This window comes from Protomyctophum parallelum, assembly GCF_964188405.1.
Source record: "Protomyctophum parallelum genome assembly, chromosome: 1".
Lineage (NCBI taxonomy): Eukaryota > Metazoa > Chordata > Actinopteri > Myctophiformes > Myctophidae > Protomyctophum > Protomyctophum parallelum.
The window spans coordinates 100,603,568-100,619,664 of NC_139697.1; the positions used below are offsets into that span (position 1 = coordinate 100,603,568).

The 16,097-nt window shown below is 44.9% G+C and overlaps 1 protein-coding gene across 1 annotated transcript in view; it reads left to right on the forward strand.

Moving 5' to 3' along the window:
• The window catches only part of LOC310871044 (uncharacterized protein), a gene marked incomplete at both ends in the record, with an annotated part of 62,369 nt that overhangs the window by 32,801 nt on the left and 13,471 nt on the right, over positions 1-16,097 (forward strand). The window contains 12 exons of the mRNA XM_083782492.1: positions 3,177-3,264; positions 4,549-4,643; positions 4,850-4,934; positions 5,111-5,199; positions 6,587-6,668; positions 6,889-6,930; positions 7,565-7,659; positions 9,252-9,339; positions 10,812-10,897; positions 11,607-11,694; positions 14,223-14,317; positions 15,637-15,724. Of these exons, the coding sequence (XP_083638618.1) occupies positions 3,177-3,264; positions 4,549-4,643; positions 4,850-4,934; positions 5,111-5,199; positions 6,587-6,668; positions 6,889-6,930; positions 7,565-7,659; positions 9,252-9,339; positions 10,812-10,897; positions 11,607-11,694; positions 14,223-14,317; positions 15,637-15,724 (1,021 nt within the window). The remainder of the gene's footprint in view (positions 1-3,176; positions 3,265-4,548; positions 4,644-4,849; positions 4,935-5,110; positions 5,200-6,586; positions 6,669-6,888; positions 6,931-7,564; positions 7,660-9,251; positions 9,340-10,811; positions 10,898-11,606; positions 11,695-14,222; positions 14,318-15,636; positions 15,725-16,097) is intronic.

The following is a 16,097-nucleotide window of genomic DNA, read 5'->3' on the forward strand; positions in this document are numbered from 1 at the left end:
CTGTGAGTGAGCGGCTAGTTACCGTTACCAGACTGTTGCCTCTCGCGGTATCCAAATGCTTCCGTCATACAGTCTGGAGCAACGGAAGCTCTGATCATGAGTAAAATATAAATGCTTCCGTCATACAGTCTGGAGCGACGGAAGCTCTGATCATGAGTAAAATATAAATGCTTCCGTCATACAGTCTGGAGCAACGGAAGCTCTGATCATGAGTAAAATATAAATGCTTCCGTCATACAGTCTGGAGCGACGGAAGCTCTGATCATGAGTAAAATATAAATGCTTCCGTCATACAGTCTGGAGCAACGGAAGCTCTGATCATGAGTAAAATATAAATGCTTCCGTCATACAGTCTGGAGCGACGGAAGCTCTGATCATGAGTAAAATATAAATGCTTCCGTCATACAGTCTGGAGCAACGGAAGCTCTGATCATGAGTAAAATATAAATGCTTCCGTCATACAGTCTGGAGCGACGGAAGCTCTGATCATGAGTAAAATATAAATGCTTCCGTCATACAGTCTGGAGCAACGGAAGCTCTGATCATGAGTAAAATATAAATGCTTCCGTCATACAGTCTGGAGCAACAGAAGAGCTGTCATGAGTCAAATATAAATGCTTCCGTCATACAGTCTGGAGCAACAGAAGAGTTGTCATGAGTAAAATATAAATGCTTCCGTCATACAGTCTGGAGCAACAGAAGAGCTGCCATGAGTAAAATATAAATGCTTCCGTCATACAGTCTGGAGCAACAGAAGAGTTGTCATGAGTAAAATATAAATGCTTCTGTCATACAGTCTGGAGCAACAGAAGAGCTGTCATGAGTAGAATATATATGCTTCCGTCATACAGTCTGGAGCAACAGAAGAGTTGTCATGAGTAAAATATAAATGCTTCCGTCATACAGTCTGGAGCAACAGAAGAGCTGCCATGAGTAAAATATAAATGCTTCCGTCATACAGTCTGGAGCAACAGAAGAGTTGTCATGAGTAAAATATAAATGCTTCCGTCATACAGTCTGGAGCAACAGAAGAGTTGTCATGAGTAAAATATAAATGCTTCTGTCATACAGTCTGGAGCAACAGAAGAGTTGTCATGAGTAAAATATAAATGCTTCCGTCATACAGTCTGGAGCAACAGAAGAGCTGCCATGAGTAAAATATAAATGCTTCCGTCATACAGTCTGGAGCAACAGAAGAGTTGTCATGAGTAAAATATAAATGCTTCTGTCATACAGTCTGGAGCAACAGAAGAGTTGTCATGAGTAAAATATAAATGCTTCCGTCATACAGTCTGGAGCAACAGAAGAGCTGCCATGAGTAAAATATAAATGCTTCCGTCATACAGTCTGGAGCAACAGAAGAGTTGTCATGAGTAAAATATAAATGCTTCTGTCATACAGTCTGGAGCAACAGAAGAGCTGTCATGAGTATAATATATATGCTTCCGTCATACAGTCTGGAGCAACAGAAGAGTTGTCATGAGTAAAATATAAATGCTTCCGTCATACAGTCTGGAGCAACAGAAGAGCTGCCATGAGTAAAATATAAATGCTTCCGTCATACAGTCTGGAGCAACAGAAGAGTTGTCATGAGTAAAATATAAATGCTTCCGTCATACAGTCTGGAGCAACAGAAGAGTTGTCATGAGTAAAATATAAATGCTTCTGTCATACAGTCTGGAGCAACAGAAGAGTTGTCATGAGTAAAATATAAATGCTTCCGTCATACAGTCTGGAGCAACAGAAGAGCTGCCATGAGTAAAATATAAATGCTTCCGTCATACAGTCTGGAGCAACGGAAGCTCTGATCATGAGTAAAATATAAATGCTTCCGTCATACAGTCTGGAGCGACGGAAGCTCTGATCATGAGTAAAATATAAATGCTTCCGTCATACAGTCTGGAGCAACGGAAGCTCTGATCATGAGTAAAATATAAATGCTTCCGTCATACAGTCTGGAGCAACAGAAGAGCTGTCATGAGTCAAATATAAATGCTTCTGTCATACAGTCTGGAGCAACAGAAGAGTTGTCATGAGTAAAATATAAATGCTTCCGTCATACAGTCTGGAGCAACAGAAGAGCTGCCATGAGTAAAATATAAATGCTTCCGTCATACAGTCTGGAGCAACAGAAGAGTTGTCATGAGTAAAATATAAATGCTTCTGTCATACAGTCTGGAGCAACAGAAGAGCTGTCATGAGTAGAATATATATGCTTCCGTCATACAGTCTGGAGCAACAGAAGAGTTGTCATGAGTAAAATATAAATGCTTCCGTCATACAGTCTGGAGCAACAGAAGAGCTGCCATGAGTAAAATATAAATGCTTCCGTCATACAGTCTGGAGCAACAGAAGAGTTGTCATGAGTAAAATATAAATGCTTCCGTCATACAGTCTGGAGCAACAGAAGAGTTGTCATGAGTAAAATATAAATGCTTCTGTCATACAGTCTGGAGCAACAGAAGAGTTGTCATGAGTAAAATATAAATGCTTCCGTCATACAGTCTGGAGCAACAGAAGAGCTGCCATGAGTAAAATATAAATGCTTCCGTCATACAGTCTGGAGCAACAGAAGAGTTGTCATGAGTAAAATATAAATGCTTCTGTCATACAGTCTGGAGCAACAGAAGAGCTGTCATGAGTAGAATATATATGCTTCCGTCATACAGTCTGGAGCAACAGAAGAGTTGTCATGAGTAAAATATAAATGCTTCCGTCATACAGTCTGGAGCAACAGAAGAGCTGCCATGAGTAAAATATAAATGCTTCCGTCATACAGTCTGGAGCAACAGAAGAGTTGTCATGAGTAAAATATAAATGCTTCCGTCATACAGTCTGGAGCAACAGAAGAGCTGTCATGAGTCAAATATAAATGCTTCCGTCATACAGTCTGGAGCAACGGAAGAGCTGTCATGAGTCAAATATAAATGCTTCCGTCATACAGTCTGGAGCAACGGAAGAGCTGTCATGAGTCAAATATAAATGCTTCCGTCATACAGTCTGGAGCAACGGAAGAGCTGTCATGAGTAGAATATATATGCTTCCGTCATACAGTCTGGAGCGACGGAAGCTTTGCTTTTATTAAAGATAAACTTGTGTACCGAGCAGATCATCAGTGTGCGGGCGTATCTTTATCCTTATCATTAAAGTAATATCTCTCCACTGAACTCTGACAGGAAATCAGTGGAGTTCCTGAGCAACGAGGGCCTCATCTATTCCACCATCGACCAGTTTCACTACACACCATCAGACACCATCAACAAAGTAATGTTCTTTAGACCAGTTTCACTACACACCATCAGACACCATCAACAAAGTAATGTCCTTTAGACCAGTTTCACTACACACCATCAGACACCATCAACAAAGTAATGTTCTTTAGACCAGTTTCACTACACACCATCAGACACCATCAACAAAGTAATGTTCTTTAGACCAGTTTCACTACACGTCGTCAGATGAAACCTATCATATGAAAATGTGCTCTTTTTGATTTTTAACATGGCTGTGTAAACTTGCCAATGCTACTGTTACAAGGTGATCGCTAAATAAGTTCCACAATGGGATTAATCGTTTAAATGCTACCGGTTACCCACGGTTGTCCAGAACCGCCCCAAAAAGGCCTCTGCCCAAGCCCTGGACAGGGCCCCTGCCCAGGCCTCTGGACAGGGCCCCTGCCCAGGCCTCTGGACAGGGCCCCTGCCCAGGTCTCTGGACAGGGCCCCTGCCCAGGCCTCTGGACAGGGCCCCTGCCCAGGCCTCTGGACAGGGCCCCTGCCCAGGTCTCTGGACAGGGCCCCTGCCCAGGCCTCTGGACAGGGCCCCTGCCCAGGTCTCTGGACAGGGCCCCTGCCCAGGCCTCTGGACAGGGCCCCTGCCCAGGTCTCTGGAGACAGGGCCCCTGCCCAGGCCTCTGGACAGGGCCCCTGCCCAGGCCTCTGGACAGGGCCCCTGCCCAGGCCTCTGGACAGGGCCCCTGCCCAGGTCTCTGGACAGGGCCCCTGCCCAGGCCTCTGGACAGGGCCCCTGGACAGGCCTCTGGACAGGGCCCCTGCCCAGGCCTCTGGACAGGGCCCCTGCCCAGGCCTCTGGACAGGGCCCCTGCCCAGGCCTCTGGACAGGGCCCCTGCCCAGGTCTCTGGACAGGCCCCCTGCCCAGGCCTCTGGACAGGGCCCCTGCCCAGGTCTCTGGACAGGCCCCCTGCCCAGGCCTCTGGACAGGGCCCCTGCCCAGGCCTCTGGACAGGGCCCCTGCCCAGGCCTCTGGACAGGCCCCTGCCCAGGCCTCTGGACAGGCCCCCTGCCCAGGTCTCTGGACAGGGCCCCTGCCCAGTGTCCATATATGGAGCTGGATTGTTCTGACATCATTCTGACTTCTGACTAAATGCTACTGATCTAGAATATTTGTACATAACTGTAAAAAAAATTAACCTTAAAGCTGTCATCATCCAGTGTAATGCACCAACCTCACGTGTAACGCACCAACCTCACGTAATCACATGGGTGAAAACAGAACCTCCATTAGCTAATGTGTGAATCTCTCCCAAGGTGCTGAGTTTGATAAAGAACCATCCGTGTCCTCTGGGCGTCAGCCTTCAAGACCTGGACCAGAGACTGGTTTATAGCAGCATGCCTTTCATCACGTAAGACCTTTCAGTATGCCTTTCATCACGTAAGACCTTTCAGTATGCCTTTCATCACGTAAGTCGTAAGACCCGCACTTCAGTGATGCTTGCGGAACTCGACACTGTCGTGGCAATAATCACGTTAACCCACACCCTCTCGTGTAATATTGCTTAATTGAAATGTATCTAAACTAAACCATCAACGTTCAACTGTCCTCTGACAGGCAAGCAGTGAAGTCCCTGGTTGAGGATGGACTGATCTTCTCCGTTGACGGGAGTCACTACACACTGACCGACACCATCAGCAAAGTAACGTTAGGTTTTTCTATTTTAAAAACACTTTTTCACGTGACTGGAAGTGCTATAGTCCTCTTTTATCCAGAGACTACGGATTTCCGACTAACGTTGGAACAGTTGTTGTATGTATGTGCAAAACATACAAAAAAAGAAAGTTAAAAAAACATATTTTTTGATTGTTTCTTAAGGTTCTGAGCCTGATTATTACAGCTGCAGAGGGCAGCAGCCTCCAGGAGCTGAAGAAAGGACTCGATGGCATGAGCATGCCTGCCATCTGGTAAGACCCTCTTCTTGTACACCAGGGGTGCCCACACTTTTTAGACTTGAGAGCTACTTTCAAAATGATCAGATCTACCTACCAAAAAATATATAGGCCTATTATCCCATTGCTGAAAATAGTTACATATTAGGCAAACACACTTGGAATGAGAAATAGAGGAAAACTGTGGGAGATGACAAAAATAGTTTTTGTTTTTATTTAAATTATATTTTTTAGGGGCATGTCATGTGGTCTACTTGCACAGCCTGTGTGATCTACTGGTAGATCACAATCTACCTTTTGGGCACCCTGGTTGTACACTATGCATATTTTCCCTTCATATTATTATGGTAATAATAATTAATCTGGCCCCTTTACCCCATTGAGACCTGCGGCCAGATTCTACAAATGTATTCTAAACCATGACATGTTTTTATGTCAGTGGTTCTAAACCATGACATGTTTTTATGTCAGTGGTTCTAAACCATGACATGTTTTTATGTCAGTGGTTCTCAAACTATTTCATGTCAAGGACCCCAAATACTTTACATAGTGGGGCCTGACCCCCATCTGAGACTCATTCGTTCCAGGGACCCCACAGAAGAAAAGATTTGAGTAAAAAATAAAAGATGTATGATGTCTGATCCTCAGTGCAACTGAGGTCCAAAATGTTCAGATTGGTGCAGACTGCAGGGAAGATCATAGGGTTATAAGACAACTCCCCTCTCTGCAGTCTATTTATGAGCAGGCTACATTAAATGGCGAGTTTGTACTTCTGCCCTCTGGTGGAAGTACATCAGGTTTAAAAAAATCGTTTGTATCAGCATCAACTAAGATGCTGAACGAGGCTCTGAAACAGCAGTAACTGCAGTAAGTGCAATTGCACACATCATGTGTGCAATTAGTGTAATGTTGTGTCTTCCTCTGTAATGTATTTTTGTTGTCATTGGTGTTTTATGTGTGGCTGTAGCTGGGGTGAAAGCCCAAGACAAATTCCCCTTGTGGACAATAAAGTTTACCTTGACCTTGATAGTATATGTCTTCCTAGCCTGAGCTAACGTGTTAGGTTTCTGGTCTAGAGGGGCGGGTCGCGGCTGAGATTTGCGCACGCCCTGATTGGATCTCATCGATCTGTCCGTCACCCCCGGCCCCTCCTCTCCCCCCTAGTGCAGCGCTACGTCACATCATTTGGAGCGACGCCCACCCGGAAGGGTTGACTCCCAATTTTAGACCAGAGCGGCCAATACGTTCCTCCAGGCTTTCAATTTTTTGCACCAACAAAAATGAAAGCCTGGTACCGAGGCTAATGTCTTCCTAACACAGCCCAGTAATACTAGATATTAGACACACACACTATGCAAACATACAGTATGAATGCATCACCTTCCCGCTCTCCTCTCGACAGGCAGTCGGTGGTGTTTCTGAAGAAGGAGGGATGCATCTACTCCACCATCAACATGGACCGCTACAAGTATTCCATGCTACAAGTAAAGTCGTCATTTTGGTTGAAACGTTGCCCAGATCGGGTCATTTCGAGAGTCAACAAAACTTGAATGAATGAATGAAGGAATGTAAAGTGCATTGTACGTTGCCGCCATTGTACGGAGTACCCACAACAGCCGGTTCCTTAATGTTCAACGATATTCATATTTCAAGGAGAATATTTGCAACTAATTGTACATGATGTTTCTTACTGCTGTTATGCAGGACAACGACATGGCTGCTCTCATGCTGCGGCCAAATGAGCAGGTGAGTCAGGAAACATCAGCGTTAGGAAAATAACTCCATCAACCGATAACGATTGCATTAGCTAGACTTGTGTTAGGGTGACATGGGTGAGAACAGAACCTCCATTAGCTAGACTTATGTTAGGGTGACATGGGTAACACAGACCATTTGATTACATTTAGCCTCTCAGACCCAAAACTAAAGAATATTTTGTTGTCGTTTGGATAGTATTTTGTCCACAATCCCATGCTGTATAAATGGTGCATTTATATAGCGCCTTTATCCAAGGCGCTTTACAGAGATTGTGCATTACATTCACACATTCACACACCGATGGCAGCGGAAACCATGCAAGGCACCAACTAGCACATCGGGAGCAATTAGGGGTTCAGTGTCTTGCTCAAGGACACAGTAACTCTGGGGGAGCCCGGGTTCGAACTGGCAACCTTACGGTTACCATCCAGGCACTCTACCCCTGAGCCACCGCCGCCCCCCGGACCTCTCAGACCCAAAACTAAAGAATATTTTGTTGTCGTTTGGATAGTATTTAGTCCACAATCCCATGCTGTATATAACGTGTCCCCCCTCACAGAATTCCTTGTTTGTGCAAATACACAATCTGTCAATAAAACTAACAGTGGTTCTCTCTCCTAAGGTGCTGAGCGTGATAAAGAGCTGTGAAGATGCTGAGGGCATCAGCCTCCAAGACCTGGAGGAACACATTGGTTACATGAGTCTGCCGGTCATCTGGTAAGTTGTTCAGAGCACGACGCTGGGAGCGTTTATATTCCAAAACGAGATGCATGCTGGAGTCAGAAATGAAGACAAAACCATGGAGAGCTTCCTAGATTAGGAGTTACGAGCGAGTTTGATTAGAAAGGACGTCTTTACATTACACGTCCTTAGCAAAAGAATGTGTTAATTTGAGAGCACTTTGTTTAGTCAAGTGTGTACCCAGTATCTAAATAGTTTAGGTACACACAGAGTTAGGGATGGGTATCGTTAGGATTTTTTCGAGTCCGGTACCGATTCCGGTACTGCTTATCGATTCCGGTTCTTAACGGTTCCCTATTTCGGTTCCAAAATGATATAAAAGAGGTCAAATGTTTAAAAAAAAAGCTCAATGTCAATTTAAGACATGTAATGAATAAATAGTGTAACATCCTCTTCCACAGTATACTACCACAGTACTGTGGTAAAGGCCTACAGTTAGGCTACTGACAAGTTCAGATGCAAATTATAACATAAAAATTCAATGTATGATAGGCTATTTCATATACCGGTAATATCACATCAGAACAGTGCAACACTACAGTGCTTCAACGGGAGAGAGAGAGAGAGAGAGAAAAAAAGAAAGACGTGTTAGAGAGAGCGTCTCTCTCTAACGCGCGCGCGAGAGAGAGAGAGAGAAAGAAAGACGTGTTAGAGAGAGCGTCTCTCTCTAACGCGCGCGCGCGAGAGAGAGAGAGAGAGAGAGAGAGAGAAAAAGAAAGACGTGTTAGAGAGAGAGAGAGAGAGAGAGAGAAAGAAAGACGTGTTAGAGAGAGCGTCTCTCTCTAACGCGCGCGCGCGCGAGAGAGAGAGAGAGAAAGAAAGACGTGTTAGAGAGAGCGTCTCTCTAACGCGCACGCACGCACGCGCGCGCGAGAGAGAGAGAGAGAGAGAGGGAGAGAGAGAGAGACGTGTTAGAGAGAACGTCTGAGAGAAAGAGAGATAGACTTGTTGCTAACAGGGTCCCGTTAGCAACAAGCTAACAGCATACCGGTGGTACGTTCGTTCCATAAAATGAGAGATCCACAACGCGCATGGAGCTGCGCCAGTGCGCCAGGCTGCAAAACCCCCCATGCGCTCATCGATCTGCCGTTCGTTGCATGAAGGGCAGATCTGTGGGGGCTCTCTCCCGAAGTTAACTTTGTTGTTGTATTGTGTGCGAGCGGAGCACCGCGGCCACGGCATCTGGAGTCTGGACAGTGGACGCTAACTGCTTTGATTGTCTACTATAGTGAAGCCATACTTTTGAGCGACAAGAGCGATTACCACGGTCCATTCTGTTGCTGGCTCTCCGAGTAGCAGGATCTGATTATAATCAGCTGTTTTATGTGCGTGCGTGCATGGTGTCACCCAGGAACCGATAGAGAGAACCGAAATTGAATTATTGTAATGGGTACCCGGTACTAGAGCATGTTCGGTTCGGTACCGGATTGGTACCGACGTTCGGGACCCACCCCTACACAGAGTACACACTATCTAAATAGTTTGCATCACAGAGTACACAGTATCTGAATAGTTTGCATCTCACAGTACACAGTATCTGAATCACCTTTTCCACCTTCCTGTGACAGGGAAGCAGTGGAGTTCCTGAGCAACGAGGGATACATCTATTCCACCATCGACCAGTTTCACTACACGTCATCAGACACCATCAACAAAGTAATGTTCTTTAGACCAGTTTCACTACACACCATCAGACACCATCAACAAAGTATTGTTTCGCGTCTCATTGAACTGTACTTACTGTATTGTAAACTTGGCTGTCTAATAACGCATTCAGGGATGGAAGGGAACCACTTTCTGTGTTTTAACCATTGTGTTACACTTTAGCTATTGAAAAAATAGCAGATCTACAAGCTCGTAGAGCGGCACCGAGTGCCGCTCTACGAGCTTTTAGATCTGCTATTTTTGAAAAAACGTAAAAATGTGGCACAAGTCTTTGAATATATATATTCTTTCAGAGCGAACGTTTTTTTTTAACTAAAATCTTTGCTTCGGGGGGGGGTCCCTGGAACAACATATTTTCAGATGGGGGTCGGCGGCCAAATACATAGATTTTCTGGGGTCCTTATTGAGCACCACTGACATAGAAACACAGGGTTTTCAGAAAACTGTCAGGACTTAGAAGAGTCAGGCCTAAATGGGATAATGTACCCCATGTCTGTCCTGGGACTGCGGAGACTATTTTAGTTTTTTATGCTAACTAGAGCGTTGCCCGTTGGGCACTGGCCTACTTGGAACGATGCAAGTTGGGAATGCATGCCCCAACCAGATATCATGCCTGTGTCCCTTTTGTGCCCATATAATATATGGAGTCTATGCAGACGGAACAGGCCAGCTCCATATAGAGCGTCGCAGTCCCGCCCACTTTCATGACGACGCCAGGCCCAGGAAATAATTCCCAATGCATTTTTCCCATAGACATTTCAAAAAGTATTTATTTAAAGACCTTTTTAAGCGTCGTACGAAGCCAACTCGAGTCGTGACAAATCATGACAACAAACACAATATTTTGGACCAAATAAATAATTACAAAGAAGAAAAACAACAAAAAAGAAAGTGTTGTAACCTGCCGTTTTTTTTCCTTCTTTCTAATTATTTGTTTGGCCCAAAACATCGTTTATTGTCATGATTTGTCACGACAAGAGTTGGCTTTGTCCGCGGCGTAAACGGCTTTAAATAAGTATGATTAAAATGAACGGGGAATCCTTTTCCGGGTCTCTAGAGGGGGCTGCGACGCTGGGCACTGGGCCAGAGCCCGGGCAGGGGCCCTCTTTGGGGGCGGTTCTGAGGCGCTGGGCACTGGGCCAGAGCCCGGGCAGGGGCCCTCTTTGGGGGCGGTTCTGAGGCGCTGGGCACTGGGCCAGAGCCCGGGCAGGGGCCCTCTTTGGGGGCGGTTCTGAACAACCGTGGGTCCGACCGACTCGACACCGGGCACTCTGCTCCCTGTGGTGGTGTCTGTGGAACACGTGTGTCGAATTTGGGCGTGAACGGTTCTCGAGTTACGTGGATTACAGACGTACACACAGACAGAGACTTTTGGGTTGTTCAATTAAATAAACATACATTTGCACAAATTCCATAATGAAAAACATACCTGGTGATAAAACGTATTCTGACTCTCTCCTAAGGTTCTGGTGTATATACAGTTTTGGAGGGATGGCGTCTGTATTCCGGACCTGGCCACAATCTGTGGCAGGAGTTTGGCTGTCACCAAGTAAGACTTTTTCTTTTAACCCATTTTGGGCGTTAGCATTATGTTATGCTTTAGCTATTGAAAAATACCAGATCTACAAGCTCATAGAGCTTGTAGGTCTGCTATTTTTGAAAAATCGAAGAACGACTCACATAGAAACGTAGCTTTTTCAGAAAACTGTCAGGATGTAGAAGACATTTTTAGAATCTGATCTCAGGTCAGAATGGGTTAACACATTAGTCATGTCAGCTCACAGGAATGTCATACAGTTGTCTCTATATAAGGACAATGCTGGAGCAAGATATCAGCAGTACAATACTTTTTAGTAAAGATGATTGTGGTATATTTTGGTTCCTTTAATCATACTATAATTCTAACAATGTCTGAGTGTCTGTCTGTGTGTCCGAAACACAGCCGTAGCTCCTCACTGCCTGCACCAATCACTCCCACTTTTCACACAGGCATTGACCATATGGAGGGCGTAACAAAGGCGTAACGAAGCCCTTTTTTCGATTTCACACATCAATTACTATTAATGAATTCATTAGTCAATTACAAACGCACCCGGGCGCAGTACCCCCCACGGCCACAAGGGGGGGGGGGGGGCAAATATCTCACAACGGGTAAGGGCTAGTATGATATAATGGATGAAATAACCCCGGGCGTTCGGGGTGTTAATATGAGTGTTAATATGGTTTATCTAAATCCTATGGTTCCGGTGCTCCGTCAGGCAGGCCGTGGAGTCCCTGGTGGACGATGGACTTGTCTTCTCCGTCGACGACGGCTGGCTCTACAAACTGACAGACACCATCACCAAAGTAATATATTACTCTATACAGACACCATCACCAAAGTAATATATTACTCTACAAACTGACAGACACCATCACCAAAGTAATATATTACTCTATACAGACACCATCACCAAAGTAATATATTACTCTACAAACTGACAGACACCATCACCAAAGTAATATATTACTCTATACAGACACCATCACCAAAGTAATATATTACTCTACAAACTGACAGACACCATCACCAAAGTAATATATTACTCTACACACTGACAGACACCATCACCAAAGTAATATATTACTCTACACACTGACAGACACCATCACCAAAGTAATATATTACTCTACAAACTGACAGACACCATCACCAAAGTAATATATTACTCTACACACTGACAGACACCATCACCAACGTAATATATTACTCTACAAACTGACAGACACCATCACCAAAGTAATATATTACTCTACAAACTGACAGACACCATCACCAAAGTAATATATTTATTTTTTCTAATATATATTTTTTTATCCCACGATTTTGTAACCCATTTTTCACCCCTGTGTCAATCATCTAATGTGATCCTGGGCTCTACACACCCTCCACCAACCTAGTCCCTATATATGGGGGACAAGGGGAGAGCAACGGACTTGAACTCATGCTTCCTTCATGCCTGAGTGTCCAAGTTGCTCCTTTACACCTGACAGGGGGGAGTTTCCCTGGTTGGACGTAGCGCGTGGAAGGAACACGTTATTCCAACCAGTTCCTTTCCCCTCCATCAGGCGCCCCGGCCTGGCCAGGGGGAGGCAATTTAGAGACCAGGATTACTGCATGTTTTTTGTGAGGGTGCCTACCCTAGGGGACACGGGGAGAACATGTGAGGGTACCTACCCTAGGGGACACGGGGAGAACATGCAAACTCCACACAAAGTAATATTCTTATTGAAACGTACTTTGTGTTTTCTTCCTGCTGTACACATAACTATACATCTCATCTCCAGGCACTAACTACATCATCATATCATACTATCATTCTAACAATGAATGAATGTCAGAAACACCGCCGTATCTCCTCATTGCCTGCACCAATCGCTCCCACTTTTCACACAGGCATTGACCATAATAATATGGAGGTCTTAACGGAGCCCTTTTTTCAATTTGACACATTAATGATTAATAATGAATTTATTAGTGAATTAACCTGTGTTAATGTGTGTGTGTGTGTGTGTGTGTGTGTGTGTGTGTGTGTGTGTGTGTGTGTGTGTTGCATCCTTTGGCCGTCTTCTCCTACTAAACCACACCGTTTGCACACATCTCACCATGCACAACACCAACAGCTAGCCTGTCCACACCTCAACCACTACTTTGCATTCATATTCATGTCATATTTACTGTACAATACCCATTTATATGAAATAATAATCCAACTGCACCCAGGGCGCAATACCCCCCACGGCCACAAGGGGGTACTGAACAACTCATCTCCCCGCAAATCACGTGTCACCAGTGTCACCAGTGAAATGCATGTTGGGACGGACACAGATTAATACTGGGACACAGTTTCCGGCGCAACATTCCCCTTGCATTCTCCAACGCACTTCCCCTTTTTCACACCGCCCCCAGGCAGGCATCAGACCTATGCATCAGACCCACACGAGGAAAACAACTCGGACCCATAGTACAGCTACTCTTGCGTCAGTCGACATAACTTCTTCTTTGGGGAAGCATCGCGGCCGGGAGACGGTGAGCGGTTAGGGACCGTCTACAAAGTGCCACACCGAACTTGCACACATTCAATAACTTCCATTTATAGGCAGAATATCACCACCATATTTACACACATCAATGGTGTACTTATGATTGTACTACAGCATTTAATTAGCCTATACTTTTGTGCCCAACCCAACTTCCCAAGACCATCTGTAAACAATTCCCCCCCCTATCAGTAATGTGATCTATTACATCGCACACTGAACATGATTTGCTGTTCATATATTCAGAACGGGTAAGGACTAGTACTATTAATATATACTGGTATAGTTACTGAACTGTCGCTAAAATAAATCATGCCAACGACGGATGACCGTCCCAGAGGCTGGTTTTTCACCATGTTCAAAATGCTAAATGGTGCATTTATACTGTATAGCGCCTTGACGCTTTACATAGATTGTGCATTACATTCATTCACCCATTCATAAACCAATGACAGGGGGGGGGGGGGGGGGGACCATGCAAGGCACCAAGCTGCACATCAGGAGCAATCAGGGGTTCAGAGTCTTGCTCAAGGACACTTGGACACTGACTCTGGGAGGAGCCCACAGGGATCGTACTGGGAACCTTGCGGTTCCCATCCGGCCACTCTACCCCTGAGCCATTGTTATATCTTTAGATTGTGATGATTTAGTCACTAGGCGTTCTCAACAGTTTTTGTCTGGGGACCTCCGGAAATGCAAACCTCAAACAAACAAACAAACAACCTCATTGAGACTCATTCCTGTACAAAACCAATGCCGTACAAATAATTGTGATTATTTTTCTCTCCCTTAAGGTCCTGAGAACGATAAAGAGTTGTGGAGACGTAGAGGGCATCAGCCTCCAGGAGCTGAGACGGAGACTTGATGGCATCAGTATGCCTGCCATCTGGTAAGACCCCCCTCTCCTCTCCGACACTTATTTACCTGTCTTACTTCTGTCTTCCATCTTACTATTTTGACATTAGTCTGCTCGGCTCACAGGAGCCCTGTAAACAAACAGGAATGTCATACTGTCTCCGTATCGGACACTGCTAGAGCAATACGTTTGGTCTGTCAGGGAGCTGTGTGTCCTTATGGAGCCAGCAGTACGAGACTTTTACCACTTTAGTTCACAAATTAACTGCTTCTTCTGACGGAATGTTCCGCCTGTTGGAATCCAACCGGTAACTGCTTCTGGCGTAACGTTCCGTCTGATAAGCTTTATCCCATTCTGACCTGAGATCAGATTCATACGAGGTTTCCACTGGACACACACTGGTCTGATTAAACCCATTCTGACCTGAGATCAGAATCTAAAAATGTCAGTCGTTCTTCGATTTTTCAAAAATAGCAGACCTACAAGCTCGTAGCGCGCCACTCGGTGGCGCGCTATGAGCTTGTAGATCTGCTATTTTTCAAATAGCTAAAGCATAACGTGATGCTATAACACCAAAATGGGTTCCCGATCAGAATGGGTTATTATTGATATCAAACCGGATCGCTGATTTCACTAACCTTTGAAGAGCCACCGTGCCGACATCATCGTTGCTTTTCATGAAAATCCGTTTAAAACGGTTTGATCGCTTGTCGTAGCGTTGAGAAATAATCCAAAGTGGCGATCAACAACAACAGAGCGGAGGAGGAACGCACGCGCTGTTTGCCACCATTTGCCGCCATTGCAATACATTGAGCCTCAATTTCCCAGAAGCCTTTGCATGCCAGTGCGACGGATGTTTTTTGCGATGGCGACGTCCGAACGCGTCACCTATCCCACTCTGTCCGATGGAAAAACTTATATAATATTAAAAACGCAAATTAAACAATGAAAAAATAACTTGTGAAACTCGTTAATGGGAGGGAGGCTGTTAAGTTGATTGTGGTTTTTGTTTTGTTGTTTTCTTTGTTTTCTGTCAAAGCACTGAACCATTTTCTGTTTGTCTCACATTTCCACTGTCACAGTGAACATGTCGCAGCGCAACATGTGACTGTGAGTGAGCTTGTAGATTGGCTATTTTCGGTCATTTGTTCTTTTCAGATGACAGAGTATTTGAAGTGATCAAACTAGCAGTAGAATAAAAGTTTAGAATCATCTTCCAGAAACATGAGTGGTCTCAGAAATGTCATGCAAACCACCGTGATACCTCAAATCTCTGATTTCTTCAGCTGGTCGTCCTAAAACATCATCGTTACAGGTTGTATTTTGCTTCATGCCATGTGTCCTCTTGACAGGCAGGCAGTGGTGTTCCTGAGGAAGGAGGGACACATTGTGGACACCATGGACATGGAGCACTACATGTCCACAGAAACCCTGCTCGAGGTAATGTGACAATGACAAAGAGACAGTCAACCAGGTGACAATGACAAAGAGACAGTCAACCAGGTGACGATGACAAAGAGACAGTCAACCAGGTGACGATGACAAAGAGACAGTCAACCAGGTGACGATGACAAAGAGACAGTCAACCAGGTGACAATGACAAAGAGACAGTCAACCAGGTGACAATGACAAAGAGACAGTCAACCAGGTGACAATGACAAAGAGACAGTCAACCAGGTGACAATGACAAAGAGACAGTCAACCAGGTGACAATGACAAAGAGACAGTCAACCAGGTGACAATGACAAAGAGACAGTCAACCAGGTGACAATGACAAAGAGACAGTCAACCAGGTGACAATGACAAAGAGACA